We start from the raw sequence: 16,510 nt of genomic DNA, 5'->3' as shown, positions 1-16,510 counted from the left end.
GGGGGGGGAGGGGGGGGAGGTTGAGGAAGAAAAAGAATATCGATGGCATTCGTCTAGGGACGGAATATTTTTAGAAGGTAGAAAGCGCGCGCGGGAGCGCAGAAGCCGCCGGGAGCCGCAGGTATTCCGCACGGCCGCGCCGCGCGAGCCGATCGAGCAGGTACAAAAACCGTGTGTACTGCACCTGCCACCGCCGTGCCGGCGACGGTGGCACAGGTTATTATCCCGGCCACGAAATTTGCATTATCCCCACCGCGACCGCGCGAGGACAAAAGGATACAGTCAGCCGGCGAACTCTCTCTCCTTTTCTTCCCGACACCCTCCGTGTTCACCGTTACGTCGTTGCCGCGACGGCCGAACCCGGGAACATCACCGAGGCACTCCCGGCGAACGTTCTCTCTCGAGCGAGGCACATTTTTGATATGCGTTTCGCCGTCCTGACACGTCGGTTCCCGCCGAATGTCCGGTAGCTTTATCGGAGATTGAGTCTAACCGAAGACAAGTCGGAGGAAATCGTAACGCGCGCGCGTCTATGTGTGTGTCTAGTCTGTTACTTTCTCTAGCGTGTTATCTGGCTTCCTCGTCTTTGTCTTGTTTTGGTTTTCCATTACACGTGTCCATTTAATCCGACAGATGTAGTAGGCTGTGCGAACGAGACGCCTCATCGACGCGGGTCTCCGGTGACCATCGTGGGAACCGACGCGTTAATTGTCTCGGTTTCCCAAAGCCGCTCTTATTGTTCGGACTCGAGACGTGACCCTGCGACCATATTTGAGAGGATTAAAGATTATTTCGGGTTCGGTAGTCGGAATATTTTGGAATTGTGCACGTAAAAGCGATCTCTTTCGTGGGAATCGCGGCGCTCTCGTCGAGGAGGCCTGTTTCCACCTCGCGCCAAAATGAATCGCTTCGCGCGCGAGAACACTGTCGTCTCGAAACAATCCCCCTCCTCAATGTTCGATCCTCTCTTTCTCGCCCGGACGCGTTAACGCCCGCAAACTCTCCGTCTCTGAGAGGACTGGAAGACTATCGGCGGAGGCACATGAAGGCTTTCTATCGGCGCATTATGTCGGCGATGGTGAAGCCTTGACGCGCCGGTGCGGGTCTGGGTGGAGGTGGCGGCTGCGGTGTGGGCGCCCTCGGCGGTCTGGCGACCACCTCCTTCTCGCGTTCTCTGTTGCGCTCTCTCTCCCTGCTCTGCTCCATCTCCCGTTCCCTCTCGCGCTCGCGCTCTTGCAATTCCAGCAGCACCCTGGAGGGGCCGGGCGAGCCGAATCTTCGGCTTCGGTAGGACGTGAGGATGAGCGAGGCCGGCGGCGGCAGAGCGGCCGGTGGAGTGACCGAGTGGGAACTGCCGGCGCTTGTCACCGTGGACGGCTTCACCGCGGGCAGCAGGTCTCTTCTGATCTGCAGCTGAGGTCTCTGCGGTGGCGCCGCCGGCGGCGGGGCCGAGGGTCCCTGCGCCGGGTAACCGGAGGACGACGCCGCCGGCGGTGCGGACGCGCTGGACGTCGACGAGGAGGAGGACGACGGCCCCGGCTCGGGACAGTCCTCCTCCGGGCTGTCGTCGTCCCTCAACGCCTCCTCCAACGCCTCCGGCGGGACGTCGCCGACGGCGTGGGTCAACGCGTGCCGTCTGAGGTCGCAGTTCCTGCGGAACACCTTCCCGCACGACGTGCACTCGTAAGGCTTGTGATCCGTGTGCGTGAGGAGGTGGGTCTTCAGGTTGCTGCGCTGATTGAAACTCCTCGCGCAGACCGGACACTTGTGCGGCGACTCCTCCATGTGCAGGATCTTGTGGACGGCGAGGGTGCGGCTCTGGCAGAAACCTTTGCCGCATTCGCCGCATTTGAAGGGTTTCTCCTTGCTGTGGATGTACCTGGGGAAGTTGAAAGGACGAGATGACAACGCAGCATTTCTCTCTTTCTTTCCTCACGAACACTCGAACGCACTTTCTTTCATTTCGATCAACTTCCCGTTAATCGCAATATTTTTCACTCGTGAACGCTTGCAACGTGCATCTCACAGATACACTTTCCATTATTTCTCTCCGCTTCTCGAGACAATTTCCCTTTCGTCGGCACTTGGCTGATATACCAGGCGTTAAAATACATAAAGAACAACGAAGAGCGATTTGATAAATATTAGGTATATCTGTCGGATATTGCGACTAATGGAAGACGAATGATTAAGAATCAGGGTGAAAGCGCCGAAGGGGTAAGATACGCGTTATACCTGTGATCCCTAAGATGATCCTGTCTCCTGAACGCCTTACCGCAGATATCGCAGGAATAGGGCCTCTCGTCGGTGTGCGTTCTTTCGTGAATGAGAAGGTTGTACGATTTCGTGAATTGTCGATTACAAAATTTACAAATGAACTGCTTCTTCGGCCTGGACGCCCTGCCGGGTGTTCTGAGCAGTCTCCGATCCAGGTGCTGGTGGGCTAACGGTCCACCCGTAGGATACAGGCCGGTGCTAGTGGGAAAGGGTCCACCGAAGACGGGATAAGCGGCTGGTTCGAGAAGGGGAGGCGGTGGTAGCAGCAGTGCCCTCGCCGCCAATTCCTTCCTCTTGTCGGCCATCATCGCTATAATCTCGTAGCTCGACGAGCTCTTCCTGGCCACCGAGGACTCAGGTCCGACCTCGTGCTCCGAATTCGTCGACGACGAGGACGAGGGCGGCGGTCCGGGCAAATGAGCGTGCATTTCGCCCGGGTAAGGCGTGAGGTGCAATCTCGATGGCACCACGGGCACGAAGGCCGACGACTCGCGATGATGAGCGTGTCCGAGACCAGTCACCAAGTGACGGTGATGGTGATAGGCGGCGAGAGCGCTGGTCGGGTCGTACCCTCTCGATGTCGAGGCCGCGCCAGAGCTGGAGGACGACGTCGCTGCAGAGGAGGGCCCTGACCTTGGAGACGGTCCAAGAACCAGATCCCGACCTCTGCTCGTCTCCTCCGAGACCGTGGCCGAGGCCGACGTAACTACGATGTCGGTCGACATGCCGATTGCGCCTGAAAAAGCGAGAAAGTCGTTAAAACCACCGTCGACCGGCGCTTGTCGATTTTTCTTTCACCGAGTACTTTTGCCATTTTCAAATTGCAGTTAGTTCAGAGGCGGGGCCTTGCGGAAACACGGAAACGCACGTGTAAAATTCAATGAAAAAAATACACGAAGAGGACGTGTGCGATTGTTTGCGACGAGAAGGATACTTTAGTAACTCCGAACCGCTTGTTTGGACAATGTCGCGAGCTACTATGTTGTCCTTCGCATAAACCTTCTCACATGCACGCGGTGCAGCAGTGTGCTCGCGCATGCCGTTTCACGTCGCGATGAAAGTGATACGATTAACGAGATGGTAATGCGTCAACTTACTATTCAGGAGCGTGTCAGGTCAGACGTCACCGATCATTCTTCGTTCCTCGATTCCTCGCATCTGCACGGGTCTACAGTTTCCTCTGGTTACGTCCGGACGGCGGTCGGATGCATGTCTGAAAGATCAAGCTGTGCATATTTCGGCTCGCGACGCACAGAAGTAGAGCCCGACATTAGAAATCATCGTCGTGAAGGATTTACTGTTGGTCGCGTATCGTCCTGAAATCGACCGTATACACACCACGTCAAACATTCCTCGACGCGTTCGCACTGACAAAGCGGAAGATTGTACAACTAGTCGACACGGATCTCGCGATATCCGATCGGTTATCGGCGTAAGCACAGCTAAGCCCACCGAACGCGAGCTTTCGTAATCGCGTCGGGCGGGCGGACGGCGTTCGCACAAGGAGGTGTATTCTCTATATCGATCACTCGTCTCGTGCGCGCTTTACCTCGGCGAAATCGCGCGTGCATTGTTTTACCTTACGCAGGTGCGCCCGTGCTTTTCGACGACGGGGGACGCGGACGGTAATTTGAATGATAATTCAATCGTAACGCGCTCATTCCGGCCTACCGCACGGCACTGTATCGCTCGGCCGCGTGCGTTTTACGAACGTGAACTGGTTATCTCTCGGGCCGTGCACACCTGCCAACATGGCTTCCGCGGACCCAGCGGTCACGGCTAGTCCCAGCAGCCATGTTGGAATCACGAATATCCATAGGGACGCAACGAGACGGACACACGATCGCTCCGCGACTTCCTCCCGCGGGCTTCCTCGTAAATCTCTCCCCGAGTATGCTCTCATTCTCTCTCTCTCTCGCGTTCTCACCTGGCTCTCACGCGAACGGAGAAGCCTTCCTCGCAGGTCTTCCTTTCAGTTTCCTCGAACGAGCCACCGTCGCATCTCCTTCGGCCGAAAAATCACTCGTCGGCCGACGATCCGAGGATCAACGGCAGCATCCGCGGTATCTCCGAGCCACACTCACTACGACGACGAGGACCCCGAGAGGTCCCCTCGCGCCACCTCCTCCTCACCGTTCTCCTGTGCAGGTAAACACACGTTTACACGTACACAGCAGCAGCACGCGGCGAACGAAGGTATTCCTCGGTCGTTCACGCACTTCCGAACTCGAGCCTCTCTCTCTCTCTCTCTCTTTCAGCCGGTGAACCGCGAAAGGAGCGTCGACGCGCGCACGACTACGCGCTCCGATCAGCCAAGGTCGGTCCCCCAGAAGTCGATTCAGCTCCCGAACAGCTCCCGACACCGGAGGAACCGGAGCATCCGGAATATCTCTCGCGACACGCTCTTTCCACGGGAGGGCACGAAGAGGCGCGCGGGTTACTGCGTATCGGACGCCAGGTAAGCTTCCTCGGCTCACACCCACGCGCAGACCGAGCTCACGGACGGCTCACACGCACGGGCGAGCCGGCGCACACGTATGCACCGGGGCGACTCGCCTGGGAGTCTTTCCGTTCGGCTGCCGCTAGTAGCGCTGCTGCTGGATGCTGTGCCGTGACTGCCTCGCTCTAGCTCACCTGAGCGCACCTTTGGTGCGACAGAGGTGAGTTCCGGCCGGCTCGCAGCCGCCAGAACGAGACCGACAGGTAGTCCGCGAGAGAGAGAGAGAGAGAGAGAGCTGAGAGTAGGCGCGGGAGGGCGCGGAGGCTCGCCGGTATCCTATCTACCAGTGACTATGAGGCGATGCCGCGCAGGTTGAACGCAGGAGGTTCAGGTAGGGACGTGGTATGAGGAGCAGGTGCGTAATCGCGAACCCGAGTACCCTCCCCCTCTTTCAGCGTCTGGTAGAGAAGCGGCGGTCTGCTACCGTGAAATTTTCTCACCGTGTGTGCAGCAGACTCCGGACGCTCGATCGCGCACCCGACGTGTGTGACGTCGGGGAGCGCTCGTCGCGTCCAAGACCGCTCTTTTCCGACGGCGGCTCCGACGATCTCTCTCGATAAACTCGCGTCAATTCGCGAGCTAGTTTCCACGGGAACTTACCCGTCGTGCACCACTCGCGCGCGAAACGTCGAAACTGCGACACGCGATATCGCCGATACCGGGCCGTCGGAGGATGAGCGCTTCCGTTTGCGCGACGAGCGAGGAGAGAGAAACGCGTTCGTCGTCGCGGTCCGCGCTACCAGGGCGGGATGAAAAAATCGTGAGGCAGGTTGTTGTAAACGCACCTGTAAGAAACCCGCGCCACGCCGGCACTGACGAAGGAGATCGGCTGTTGGTGGGCGGAAAGGGGAGTGTGGTCCATGCACCCCGCCGCCAGCCAGAGGCACTCCGAGAGATCGAGTCTCGCTCTCTGTCCTTCTCTCTCTTTTTCTCTCTTTCTCTCTCTCTCTCTCCTCCTCCTCCCGTCCTCCTCGATCTCTCCTTCGGCCACGTTCTGCTTCTCTCTCTCCCTCTCGCTCGCTCGCTCACTCGTGTTACCGCGTCTCTCTTCCACCTTCGGCTTCTTCGTCCCTTCGATACTCCCCGCCGTCACCGCGTACCCTTCACCCCGCGCGCGTTCCCACTGTCCTTCGGCGTTTCCTTTTTTTTTTCTTTCCGTCTCTTTCTACTGGCAGCAGCCGCCGCCGACGCCCAGCCGGTTTTACACCGGCAAATCGATTCAACCTTACGTACGTCTCGCTGGAGCGAGCGCGGTTCTAGTTCACGGATTCCGGAATTTGCTCCAGTTGGATAGAACAAGCGGCACGATTGTTCGTCGTGGATGAGTCGTCCGATTGATCCGCGAGAGAGTCCATCTGTCTATCCGTTTCTCTCTCTCTCTCCCCCTCTCACTCTATCTATCTATCTCTCTCGTCGCCGCTGAATGGCCTTTTTCCGCCGTTTATCCGGCGATTTTTGCTCACGTTGAGTAATGGAGCTTAGATGCAGGCGGAGAAACGACCGCTTACAGCGCGATCGGTTTCCCATTTAGTTCAGCGTGGCTATTACTTCGTTTTTGTCAGGCGGGATGGCCGCTCGGGATGTTGCACGCGCGATGTTGCAGACACTTTTCGTGGCGGCCTTCCCGTAGCCAAGCACGAGAGCGTGTTCCCGTTTTATCCACGATGGTTTCCCATGCTACGATAATTGGGAAATCTCAATGAGATCGCGTCGATCGTCAAACACCCGACAACACGTTACGCATTTCCCATTAGCGTGAAATAATTCTGCACGGAATCAATTGTTATTTGGAAATATCGTTCGAGAGATACGTGGCGGTGAGATTTGCGCGAGGGATAAAAATTGCAACGTTAATCGTAGCGGCGAAAGCGTTCACGCGATGAATTCAAAAGGCGAATTTGATCCATCGATCGACCGACCCCCGTAGCATGGATATCAGATCGAATTTCTCGAGTAATACCGCCGTCAGCTGGCTCTGACCAAGAAGTAATCGGCTAAAAATGTTTCCTTGTAATCCTCTTGCTCTTTCGGACACACTCTCCGTGGAGATAAACGCCTCATCTGCGCGCGGAACGCTCGTGACGATACAAAATGTAATATCGTATTTCACTCGTGGCAGGTACCGATAAAACAAGGGCCAAAGTTTGTTATCGAGATACCTGGCGATGCGTGAAATTTTCTTTTAAGCTTTACCTTTGTTTTAGCGGCGAGCGGGCGCATCGGTGCGAATCGTAACGCTTCAACTTGCTCGGTAATGCTTTGCGAAACGCGCTCTATCGAGTCAATCACCAAATAATTAATTAATTAATTAATTAATTAAAGTTTCAAGTGTAATCCACACGGGGGTAGCGTCGTTTACATTTTATCGCTTCGCTCTCGAAACCCGGTGGGATACGGGCAGCAGCTACCGCTTCTCGGCAACTTCTCCCCGTACCGCACATCGAAATCGATATAAAAATCCGGCGAGCGCGCGAGAAGTTGCGTGCCGCAATTCCGAACACGTGTGTGCGCGCGGCAACGCTCGCGCGGGGATAAAAGGCCAGCGAACGAAAGTACTATCCGCCAGCAATTGCTGAACATGTCTCCGTAATTGCATATCGATTTTTTATCACGCGGCTGCAAGCCGTGATATCCGTGTCGGTGTAAAACCCGGGTGAACGGCATCACCTCTCCATCGGTATTTTTGCCTCGCTTATCGAGGCGTCCACCGGAGGCGGTTTGAACGCCTCGATGCGTGTGATTGTGTAGGAATAAATCGGAGACCGTTGGGCGCTTAAAGGCGAGTGACGTTCGCGTTTCTGCGAGCCTTTTGTATCGGCGACGCGCCGAAAATCACTCTTCGGGCGGGAGCCATTCGGCCCGGGAAAGGGTCGCCGCTAAAGAGCTCGTGAGCGTCGTAAAATTCGAAACGGCGCACACGTCGCACGCGGGAGGAGCGCGCGACAGAGCATGCAAATTAACAGCGCGCATTTCTATGCTCGTCAGAGCTCTTGAAACCGCGTAACCGCACGGAGAGTCGGCGCTAGAAAGCCGGGCGCGATTCTCGAACGATCACTTCGCGAAATTCACTCCGCGAGTCGGCTCACCGAGAGCGAGTGAACGTGAAAGGGGACAACAAAGAGACGGAGGAACGTTGACGAATCGACCGGCGAAATCGCGCGCGAGCGCGGTAACGGTACGCGTCATTTCTCTCTCTCTCTCTCTCTCTTTCTCTTTTCCTAAAAGGTCGAGACGCCACCAAGTACAAGGCCAACCTCCGACTATCTTCCCGCGTGGGAAAAAATCGCGCCTTGAATGGACGAATACGTGTGTTCGTATTTGCATAGCGCGTCGTATCCCCGTTGTAGCGGAATGCAGCGTGTGAATGGCAGCGGGCGCGTCATTGTTTTCGAGGCTCCGATCGATCGTACCGATCGCGTCTCTCTCTCTCTCTCTTTCTCTCGGAGGCCTCTTCGACAAGCGCGTTGCAACGCGCTAATTAACGGAAACGCAGCCGGCCCGATCAAGACGTCAGCCGGCGGGAGACAATAGCGCGCTCTGGACCACGTCGGTCGAAAATATTCACGCGGCTCCGGTCCGCCAGTCTATCCGATCTCTCAATCATGAATGCCCGTCGAATGTTGGACAACCGTGTGCAAGTTGAAAAAAAAAACGGCAAGGCGTAACGCCCATACGGTAGACGTACGCGCGTGCCTTTAACTTTTCCGACGCGAGCGTAAAACCGCCGCGACCGGCGGTATCCAGCGCGTGTCTCCAGAGTTCTTTCACCGCGGCTCGTTAAACCTCGCTCGGAGGTAGCCTAATACAAAATTAAAAGAGCTCTTTATACGTATGGGAAATCAGGGTTGAAGCTCTCTTCTCTCTCTCTCTCTTTCTCCCTTCGTCCGCGCGAGTAGTACACAGTCGGGCCGAGGCGTTGTTACAGCGTGCAACTGCCTCTCACGTCGTTTTGTTCACTGAACTAGTTCCCTCTCCTCCTGCCTCGCCGATTCATTCCATCACTACCAAGCTCACACAATCTTAGCGGCACCACTACCAGCGCGCGGCCAGCACTCCGTCGTGCCCACAGCAACGTCATCGAGATCAGCATCGCGCCAGGGAGACTGAGCGAGAGGTGGAAGCTGTGCGAGAGAGAGAGAGACGAGGACGACGAGCGTTTAAGTGCGGATTCCACCGGACCCGTCGAATCAGCCGTGGAATTTCGGCCGGGAGGAAGCGCGCCAGCCAGCAGGTAGAAACGTCTTTCCCCTGTGCGCGCACCCCTCCCCCCGGACGGACAATTACGTCGGAGGGAGATAATTACGATGTCGCCGCGGCGCGACTTTGGCGAAAAGTTACGGTCGCGAGGCGGGAAGCACGGTGGAAACGCCGCTTTATGGGAGCGCGCGCTTATGGTACGTAGCGCGCGAAGAGACGGAGGGACGAAGAGAGAAAGCCGGGAGAGGGAAGGAGAGGAGAGAGCGAGATGCAGCGACGCGGAGAGCGCGCGGACCTCGGAGAGTACACGGAGAGAAGGAACACGGCCGCCGCATACCTACACGACGCGTAATGAGAACATACCAGCATCGTTCGGCCTGCTATCTGCTATCAAACGGATACCACCGCGGCCCAGCCGCGGACGAAGCGCGCAACGCGCCCCAAGCAAGACCCAAATTTATCGGCGCGCATCGCGGCCGCGCCGCGCGCTCTTAAAAATCTCACTCGCGATATTTCATTGCGATCATCGTAATTGAGATCTCGGCTTTTCAGCTATTCGCGGCGGTTACCGTCGGCTCTCTGCGGATGTGTTCGATCGATCGGCCCGGCCGATTGCCGCCGCCACGTCGAGTCTTAATCATAATTCCCGATGATGATTTTCGCGCGCCCGCCGAGCGGAATCGGCCGTTCAGACTGTTGTTGCCGCGCGCGCCGCTACGCATATCCGATTTCGCGACGGCGCGTCGAGCGCGGAAACGTCGCGCGGTAATCAGAACGAGATCCCGGAGGGACGTTGAGAAAAAGGACATGATTTCGCGGACGAAAAGTGAGAGAGAATTCGGGCTCCGCGATAGAACGGAGATCGGATGAAAACTCGGCGGGAAGGAATGATATATCTCTAATATAAACGACTTCATCTCTGATGTAAACGATCATTTTATGTCAAACATCATTTGGTCGAATGAAAATGTTAGTGTTTCACTAGAGTAAACCGTGTTGCTTGATAGAAAAAAAAATTATTATTTAGAGGAAATGTTATTTGGTTTTCAATGAGAAAACATTTATTTTATTATATATCAGATATTGTTCCGCCGAAACGAAAAGTTCTATATTTTTTTTCTAATATAGTGTCGTCATTCAAATGATTTATTGTTTGTGACACATTGTAATGTTTGGATGAAAATTTAATAGAAATATATTATTTGACGTAAAGAGAGAGAGAGAGAGAGAAAGATTTATTGTTTGAGAAACCAAACCAAAATCCTGTTTGTTGAATCAAACACATTTGATTCAAAACAAACATGTTCGCTGCAAAAAAGACAAATCTGTTTCAATCGAAGAAATTTTACGAAATCCAAAAAATCTTTTCCTTTGTGTGGGAACTTCCTACGAGAATCTTTCTGTTCCTGCAGCCGAATTTTCACCTGGTCCCCAGACCACGGAAAATTCCAGCGGAACTGTTCCTTTCCAAGTTTATTTTTCATAGACGTAGAACGACAGGAGGATTCGAATCGGAGCTGGTGAGAAATTCGACGCGAAATTTGGGAAAATAACGCACACACACACACACGCCATTCTAAAATTGTATTAAACCTTCTATTTTATTATCTGAGATTTTTCTTGAGCGTTTGACCAGGCTCCCTTCGATTTACACACAAGCTTTCGTTTGGAACGCGCGCGTCGTTCTCTAATAAAACCCTGGCCGACGCGCCGACCGTGAAACAATGTACTTCCTAACGACGATACTGTCGGTATGCCTTGTTCTTCGCGCCTGCATCTTCTTCCTGTTTTTCCTCTTCGCTCCCCTCTTCTCTTGTTTGCGGCGGTCGCGCTCATCGAAGACGCTATTGAATTCAGCGCCGTCGCGACGATAGCGCGCTTTGTCCTTCGTCCTCCCGACACGTCCGCCGATTCTTCCTCGCGTGCAGAATCGCCGCGCGACGCATCGTGAATCCAGGCGCCGCCGTTCCGCTGTCACTTCGCGTCAACTTATTTCCGGGATTTTTCTCGATCAGCGCGAACGAATAACACGCGACACGCTCCGATAAAAACACACGCAAAAGTGAGAACGGGTTTTGTATAATCTGTGTGCTGTATTGTCCGGGAGAAGTTAAAAAATGAAAAATTCCTCCGAATACGGTAGAGTGGTGTCCCCGAATTATCCGTACGTGTTTCAACGGCGATCTCTCATCGACCGTCGGAGTCTGCGGCGTTGAATAAAATTCGCACGGTGGGGAGAATTTGGCCGGATTGAACCTTCGGTTGAATATCTTTCGAGATGAAGGGAAAACCCGCCTAGACTGAGTCCGTGAACAAAGTTTCCACATACGGACTCTCCGTAAAATATGTACCGTACAATTCCGAGACACCCCGTATATGCTGGTAGAAGCGGGATCAGTCCGAGAACCTGATGCGCCAGTGTAGGATTATCTCTCCTCTACAACGCACGCCGTTATCCTCGCGCGAGAGAATGTAACTTTCGGCGGACACTCCTCGGTACTTCCGGTGCTTCCGTTGCGTTCGTATCTACCGCACCGATAATGCGCGCACGAGTTCGCGTGCAACCTACGGAACGCACGCAGTCGACTTCTCGCTTCTCCCGCTGTTCTCGCGGCTGAATCTCCCTTATACAAATATTTGGCGTTCGGTTTAAGAATTAGCGACATAGTTAAATGGCAATTGCACATGCGCCGCATACACGCGCGACTATTGGCTACCGCATGCGCGTCTCGCACGAAACGTTGCTCGTCTACCCTGCCGCTCGCGCGGTTGAACGTCCGTTCGAGATGAACATCGTGCCGCTCTTCGAAGACGCCCTCCTCGGCCAGCAGAGTCGTGTGCGTGTGCAGTTTCAGCGACAAACGACTGCGATTTGCTCGCGAATAATAAGATCGCGTTGTGATACCGGAAAGTAATGCCCGATCTCGCATTGTTACTCGTTGATTCGCACAACGACTTCTCGAATTGGCGGGACGCCGACGATGAGGTGTGCGATGAGCGCATGAGGGATGGGGCTGAGTGGGTGGAGTACTTGAGCAGGCGCGTTGCAAGATCCGATCGCGAAATCGAGAGCGACGCGACCTCGGCGAATTCGGAGCTCGAGACGGAAATCCCCGCCGTCGAGAAGCGAACTCACCGGAACTGTGCTAACCGGTTTCAATGACTCTGCTCGATGGAGAATCGCGTTACTGCTGACAAACAATTCCGACGTCACGGCGACGACGACGACGACGTGGCTCGCACGAGAGTGGGGCGAAAGTTAGCAGCGTTTTCAGCGTTGACGTTTATTTGAACAACTTTTACTCAGCGTCACTGTTAATCAGCAGCTACAATGATGATCATGACGGTGAGACTCAATAATGTCGTTGAAATGATAATGCTTTGGCGACATCCACGAGCGGGTTGCGATCGTCCGGGTAAAGACGATTATCCGATTATCGTCGCGCGGACGGCTCGCGCGACGCGCGCTTTAGGAACCGGAAACGGGTACGGACGAGGATTTCCTTGGACGATCTTCGCTACTGCGACTCGTTGGATTCATCGTAGGGCGGATTGTTTCGCATCAACCTATCTTTATCCATCGATCGATCGAGTATTCGAGCGCGGCCAGCCACCTGGAACGACGGGGAGAGGATGAGCGTCGAATTTCGATTAGTCAAGTTCACGGAATCAGGCGTTTCCGCTACTATCGTTGTTATTCACCGTTTCTTATCCATCTCCGACTCGGTAGCGAAGATGTAGCTCCTCTGCGTGGGATCCGGCGGTTGCAACTCGAAAGCGTGCTTCCTGCCGCCGGAACTGGGCGCACTGCTGTGCACCCTGAAGCCGTGCAGACACGCCACGCCGAATGCCTTCTCGGCGTTGGCGTCATCGTAGAAGTACAGCGCGGCGTCCTTCAGCACGCAATACCGCCGGGACCAACCGGTGGGTGAGGAAGTTTTCCGCGCGTGTTCCTGCTGTTTACTCAGATACCCGAAACAATCCGGCCTCTGAATAGCGCACGCAGCCATCTCCCTCATTCTCATCGAGGCGTCCAGCCAGGTGTCGATCTGAGGAGATATCAGACGCGTCGCGTAAATCTCGGAGAGAGCACGCGGAAAGATGATTTGCCGGCATGGCAAATTTTACGCTCTCGTGACTAACAAAATCTGTTAGTTACTATATGGATAGCGAAACGCTCGCTGGATCGTTTTTCTATAAGAACAAATTAGCGAATGTAGGAAAACGCTACTTTTGTTCTAACAGCAAATCCACTGAACGGAATATTTTCTATCCTGGCAACAAAGCTGTTTCTGCTCTAATTACGAATAATTCGCGAAATGGTTGTATGAATTAAATTCGATTGCTGTTGCAACAATGGTTTCGCTATAAAATTACTTTTCTTTGTGAACTATCAGCCGAGGAGAGACGAAATATCAAAGTCGATAAAGAGAACAGTCGGTCGGGGACGTCCGCTTTACGCGGCGGTATATTTTTAAGGAACAGCGATATTTCATTTGAGGATTAAAGTAACACGTGGAAAAACGGCCGAAAGAGCAGTCGCGTATCGATTCGCTTCGCGTTACCTGATTGTTCCTCTCGACAGCTTCACGTATAACCGTGATCCACCGAGCCATCGCATCTTCGGTATCGGCCGCCAGTCGCAACGTCGGGGCACCTTGTTTCTTTATCGCAAAGCTATTCACCCTCAGATCGGGCGTCTGCTCCACGTCGTACTTAAGGAGCATCACCGCTCCTACCGGCTGCGAGTCCTGTCGTGATAAGTGCGCGTTAAGTAGAAATAGGCTCTCGACGTTCCTCCGCTTTAGATATTCCCAGCTATCTTTTTACACGCTTTTACATTTTAAAAGATACTTCGTTACGGCACAACTGTACCTTACTACTGTACCTTAATAACTGATACCTTACTGTACAAAAACTATAGAGGGATCCTCTCGACGAATCTATATGGAGAAAAATCATTTGCCGGCGCGGAAAATTTTATGCTGACTCAGCAAAATCTGTCAGTTATGGACTATGTGGACAGCAAAGCGATTTTTTTTTTTTAATACCGATTGCCATTCGCTGGACTATTTTACTGAATCTACACATTATTTTGCTGTAAGAATAAATTAGTAAATGTAGCAAAACACTATCTTGCTCTAACAGCAAATTAATGTGTCCTGAGAACGAATTCACTCAGCAGAGTATTTTCTATCCTGGCAACAAAACTGTTTCTGCTATAATTATAAATAATTCGCTGATTTGTCATATCAACCGAATTTTACCGCCGCACGGAGAAAACAAGTTTTGTTAGAATAGTAAATTGTTAATATAGTGACAGCAAAAAAGTTACACGGAGAAAATAATTTTGCTGTTCTAATAATAAGACAGTTGCGACAGCAAGAAAATATATTCGGCATAACCAAATTGTCTTGCTGTCCATATATCCAGCAAATAGCAATTAATACTTTTAACAAATCTGTCTGTTGTCCAAGCAAATTTTGTTTGCTGTCACTATATTAACAAACAATTTGCTGTTGCAAATTTGTTTTCTCTGTGTGTTGCAAAGAATATGCGGCAGCAACGATGGTTTCGCTCACAACAACAAAATTATTTTTCTTCACAAGCACACACGGAGAAAACAGATTTTGCTAGAACAGCAAATGTTTGTCAATATAATGACGGCAAAAAATTTGTTTGGACAGCAGAAAGATTTGTTAAGAGTATTAATTGCTACTTGCTGAATATATGGACAATTAATACTCTTAACAAATCATTCGGCTGTCGAAACACATTTTTTGCTGTCTAAACAAATTTTCTTTTGCTGCCGCTGTATTGACAAACATTTGCTGTTCTAGCAAAATTTGTTTTCTCCATGCAGAGAGAAGTCATAACTTCCGCTCACCGCGTCAGTCTTATAGCAGTACAGGCAGTTGTCGCGACGAAGAGCGAACCACCTGCGGACCCACTTGTCCGCGCTGGACGTGGCGGACCTCCTCCACAGGTAACCGGAGCATAGGGGCGCCTCTTCGGCGCACTCCTTCGCCCCTGTGCGAGCGAGACGCGGCGCCAGCACGTTGCAGGTCCTCGCCACCTCCAGCTCCAGGACGTCCGTGCCGGAGTGAGCCAGTCTCACGACCTCCGAGTGCGTGGCGTCCATGACGCTTCTGCCGTTCACGGACATGATGATGTCGCCCACCTCCAGCCCGGAACTCTCCGCCGGCGTGTCCGGCTCGATCGCGGAAACCACCACGGGCTTCGAGCCGTGGATGCGGAATCCGAACTCGCCGCCGGCTTCCCGCTTCACGATCACTCTGTTGTCGCTCTCTGCGAATGCGAAGAGCACAAGCTGGAGCACGGAAGCTGAAGCTTTCTCGTGCGGCAGTTTAGCGGGGAACTTAATTAAAACCCCGAGAGTCGCTCGATGTACTGCGCATTAAAAGGAGGAGAAAAAAGATCGCGCTCGGCCAGTCGCCAATTTTTTCTCTCCTTGTTTTTCGACATTCACGAACGTCTCATCAAAGACCTCTCTATATTTACGTATTTATAAAAAGAACGCGTTCTCCCTCTTTCCCTCACGGTGATTTCATATACGCGGAGATTAAAGGTGTTCGATATGATTCCCTCTTAGTCGCATTTGATATGCAGATCCGTCCCGTCGGACGGGATTATATTTAGACGAGTAGCATTTAGTAGGCGGACAAAGGGAATCGTACGTACGTACGGCGCAGTAAATTGTTTAGCGCCTCTCGATAGTCGCGCGCCACGTGGTATCGAGCGGCGACCACGGCAACGAGAATAGTGCGACACGATTACGTCCGCGCGAGCACTATCGGGCGGGCCGATCGCTCGCTCCAGATGGGAAGAGAGGCCGAAGAGGCGGAAGAAAAACCGAGGGATCGACGTGGACGTGGTAGATCCGCGCAAAAAGACGCGAAGCGCCCTGCGTCAGCGTGCTATAAACGTAGCCGAGCGTATTTAGGGCCTCAGACCTTTTCTCTCTTCATTATTGAGGGACGGAAAGAGAGAGAGAGAGCGCGCTTGTTGTGCGCGCGAGCACTATCGAGCGGCCGCTTTTATTTTTGCGCCATTACAAGCTCATCCGTTTTAGTCCGCGCTTTGATCATGAACGTGAAAGACGCTGGAAAAAGCGCGACTTGCTGCACATACCCCTACATAGATGACGTATATCGTAATCGGCGCGCGACGTGTGGCGCGGCGGTGTATAGAANAAAGCCCCCCCCCCCCCCCTCCTCCAAGGGTTCACCGTATAACCCGTCATCTATGAACTCTTTGACCCATTTTAATTCGATTAAAAAAAAAAGCGGAATATCAGCGCGACATCGCATCGTAAATGTCGATAACGCCGTGTTCCGTCAATGAAAGAAGCCCCTTCGCTGCTTGTCGCGCGCGGAGACACGCGGGTGTGCGTGGTTGACGCTGACAGATGCGTACTAATTAAGACCGCCAAGCCGCTTCTTAACGATTCTTGGCCGACGCTCGATTGTCTACGTCTTCGTCGTATACTTTTCAGTCGCTCTCGGCCGGCGACAC

At 53.3% G+C, this 16,510-nt stretch overlaps 3 protein-coding genes across 6 annotated transcripts in view; 1 reads left to right on the top strand and 2 right to left on the bottom strand.

The window, feature by feature from the left end:
* Positions 1-9: 9 nt before the first annotated feature.
* LOC106741504 (protein bowel) lies at positions 10-4,872 on the bottom strand. Its single transcript, XM_014613613.1, has 3 exons — positions 3,375-4,872; positions 2,236-3,013; positions 10-1,879 (listed from the first exon to the last, which is right to left on the bottom strand). Exons 2-3 carry the CDS (start codon positions 3,000-3,002, stop codon positions 1,054-1,056), a joined length of 1,593 nt encoding a protein of 530 aa, XP_014469099.1. The 5' UTR covers positions 3,003-3,013; positions 3,375-4,872; the 3' UTR covers positions 10-1,053.
* LOC106741505 lies at positions 4,029-9,622 on the top strand. The gene is made up of 2 exons (XM_014613614.1): positions 4,029-4,735; positions 8,802-9,622. Exons 1-2 carry the CDS (start codon positions 4,029-4,031, stop codon positions 9,010-9,012), a joined length of 918 nt encoding a protein of 305 aa, XP_014469100.1. The 3' UTR covers positions 9,013-9,622.
* Positions 9,623-10,434: 812 nt separating this feature from the next.
* Positions 10,435-16,510, bottom strand: part of LOC106741436 — a 22,637-nt gene continuing 16,561 nt past the window's right edge. For 3 of the 4 annotated variants that reach the window (XM_014613472.1, XM_014613473.1, XM_014613474.1), the window contains 4 exons: positions 14,862-15,283; positions 13,540-13,725; positions 12,677-13,023; positions 10,435-12,588 (listed from right to left, as the gene is read on the bottom strand). In XM_014613472.1, the coding sequence (XP_014468958.1) occupies positions 12,537-12,588; positions 12,677-13,023; positions 13,540-13,725; positions 14,862-15,283 (1,007 nt within the window). In that variant the 3' untranslated portion in view covers positions 10,435-12,536. Of the gene's footprint in view, positions 12,589-12,676; positions 13,024-13,539; positions 13,726-14,861; positions 15,284-16,510 lie in introns of those variants that run through there. The other variant, XM_014613475.1, reaches the window with a different exon arrangement.

This window comes from Dinoponera quadriceps, unplaced genomic scaffold, assembly GCF_001313825.1.
Source record: "Dinoponera quadriceps isolate SergipeBrazil2010 unplaced genomic scaffold, ASM131382v1 scaffold405, whole genome shotgun sequence".
Lineage (NCBI taxonomy): Eukaryota > Metazoa > Arthropoda > Insecta > Hymenoptera > Formicidae > Dinoponera > Dinoponera quadriceps.
This window is presented reverse-complemented; position numbering and strand designations above follow the sequence as displayed.

Coding starts and splice junctions, on each gene's coding strand:
- LOC106741504 (XM_014613613.1), bottom strand. CDS start 3,002: ATGTCGACCGACATCGTAGTTACGTCGGCCTCGGCCACGGTCTCGGAG. Junction 1,880..2,235: donor GATCATCTTAGGGATCACAG/GTATAACGCGTA, acceptor CAACTTCCCCAG/GTACATCCACAGCAAGGAGA.
- LOC106741505 (XM_014613614.1), top strand. CDS start 4,029: ATGGCTTCCGCGGACCCAGCGGTCACGGCTAGTCCCAGCAGCCATGTT. Junction 4,736..8,801: donor TACTGCGTATCGGACGCCAG/GTAAGCTTCCTC, acceptor ACACAATCTTAG/CGGCACCACTACCAGCGCGC.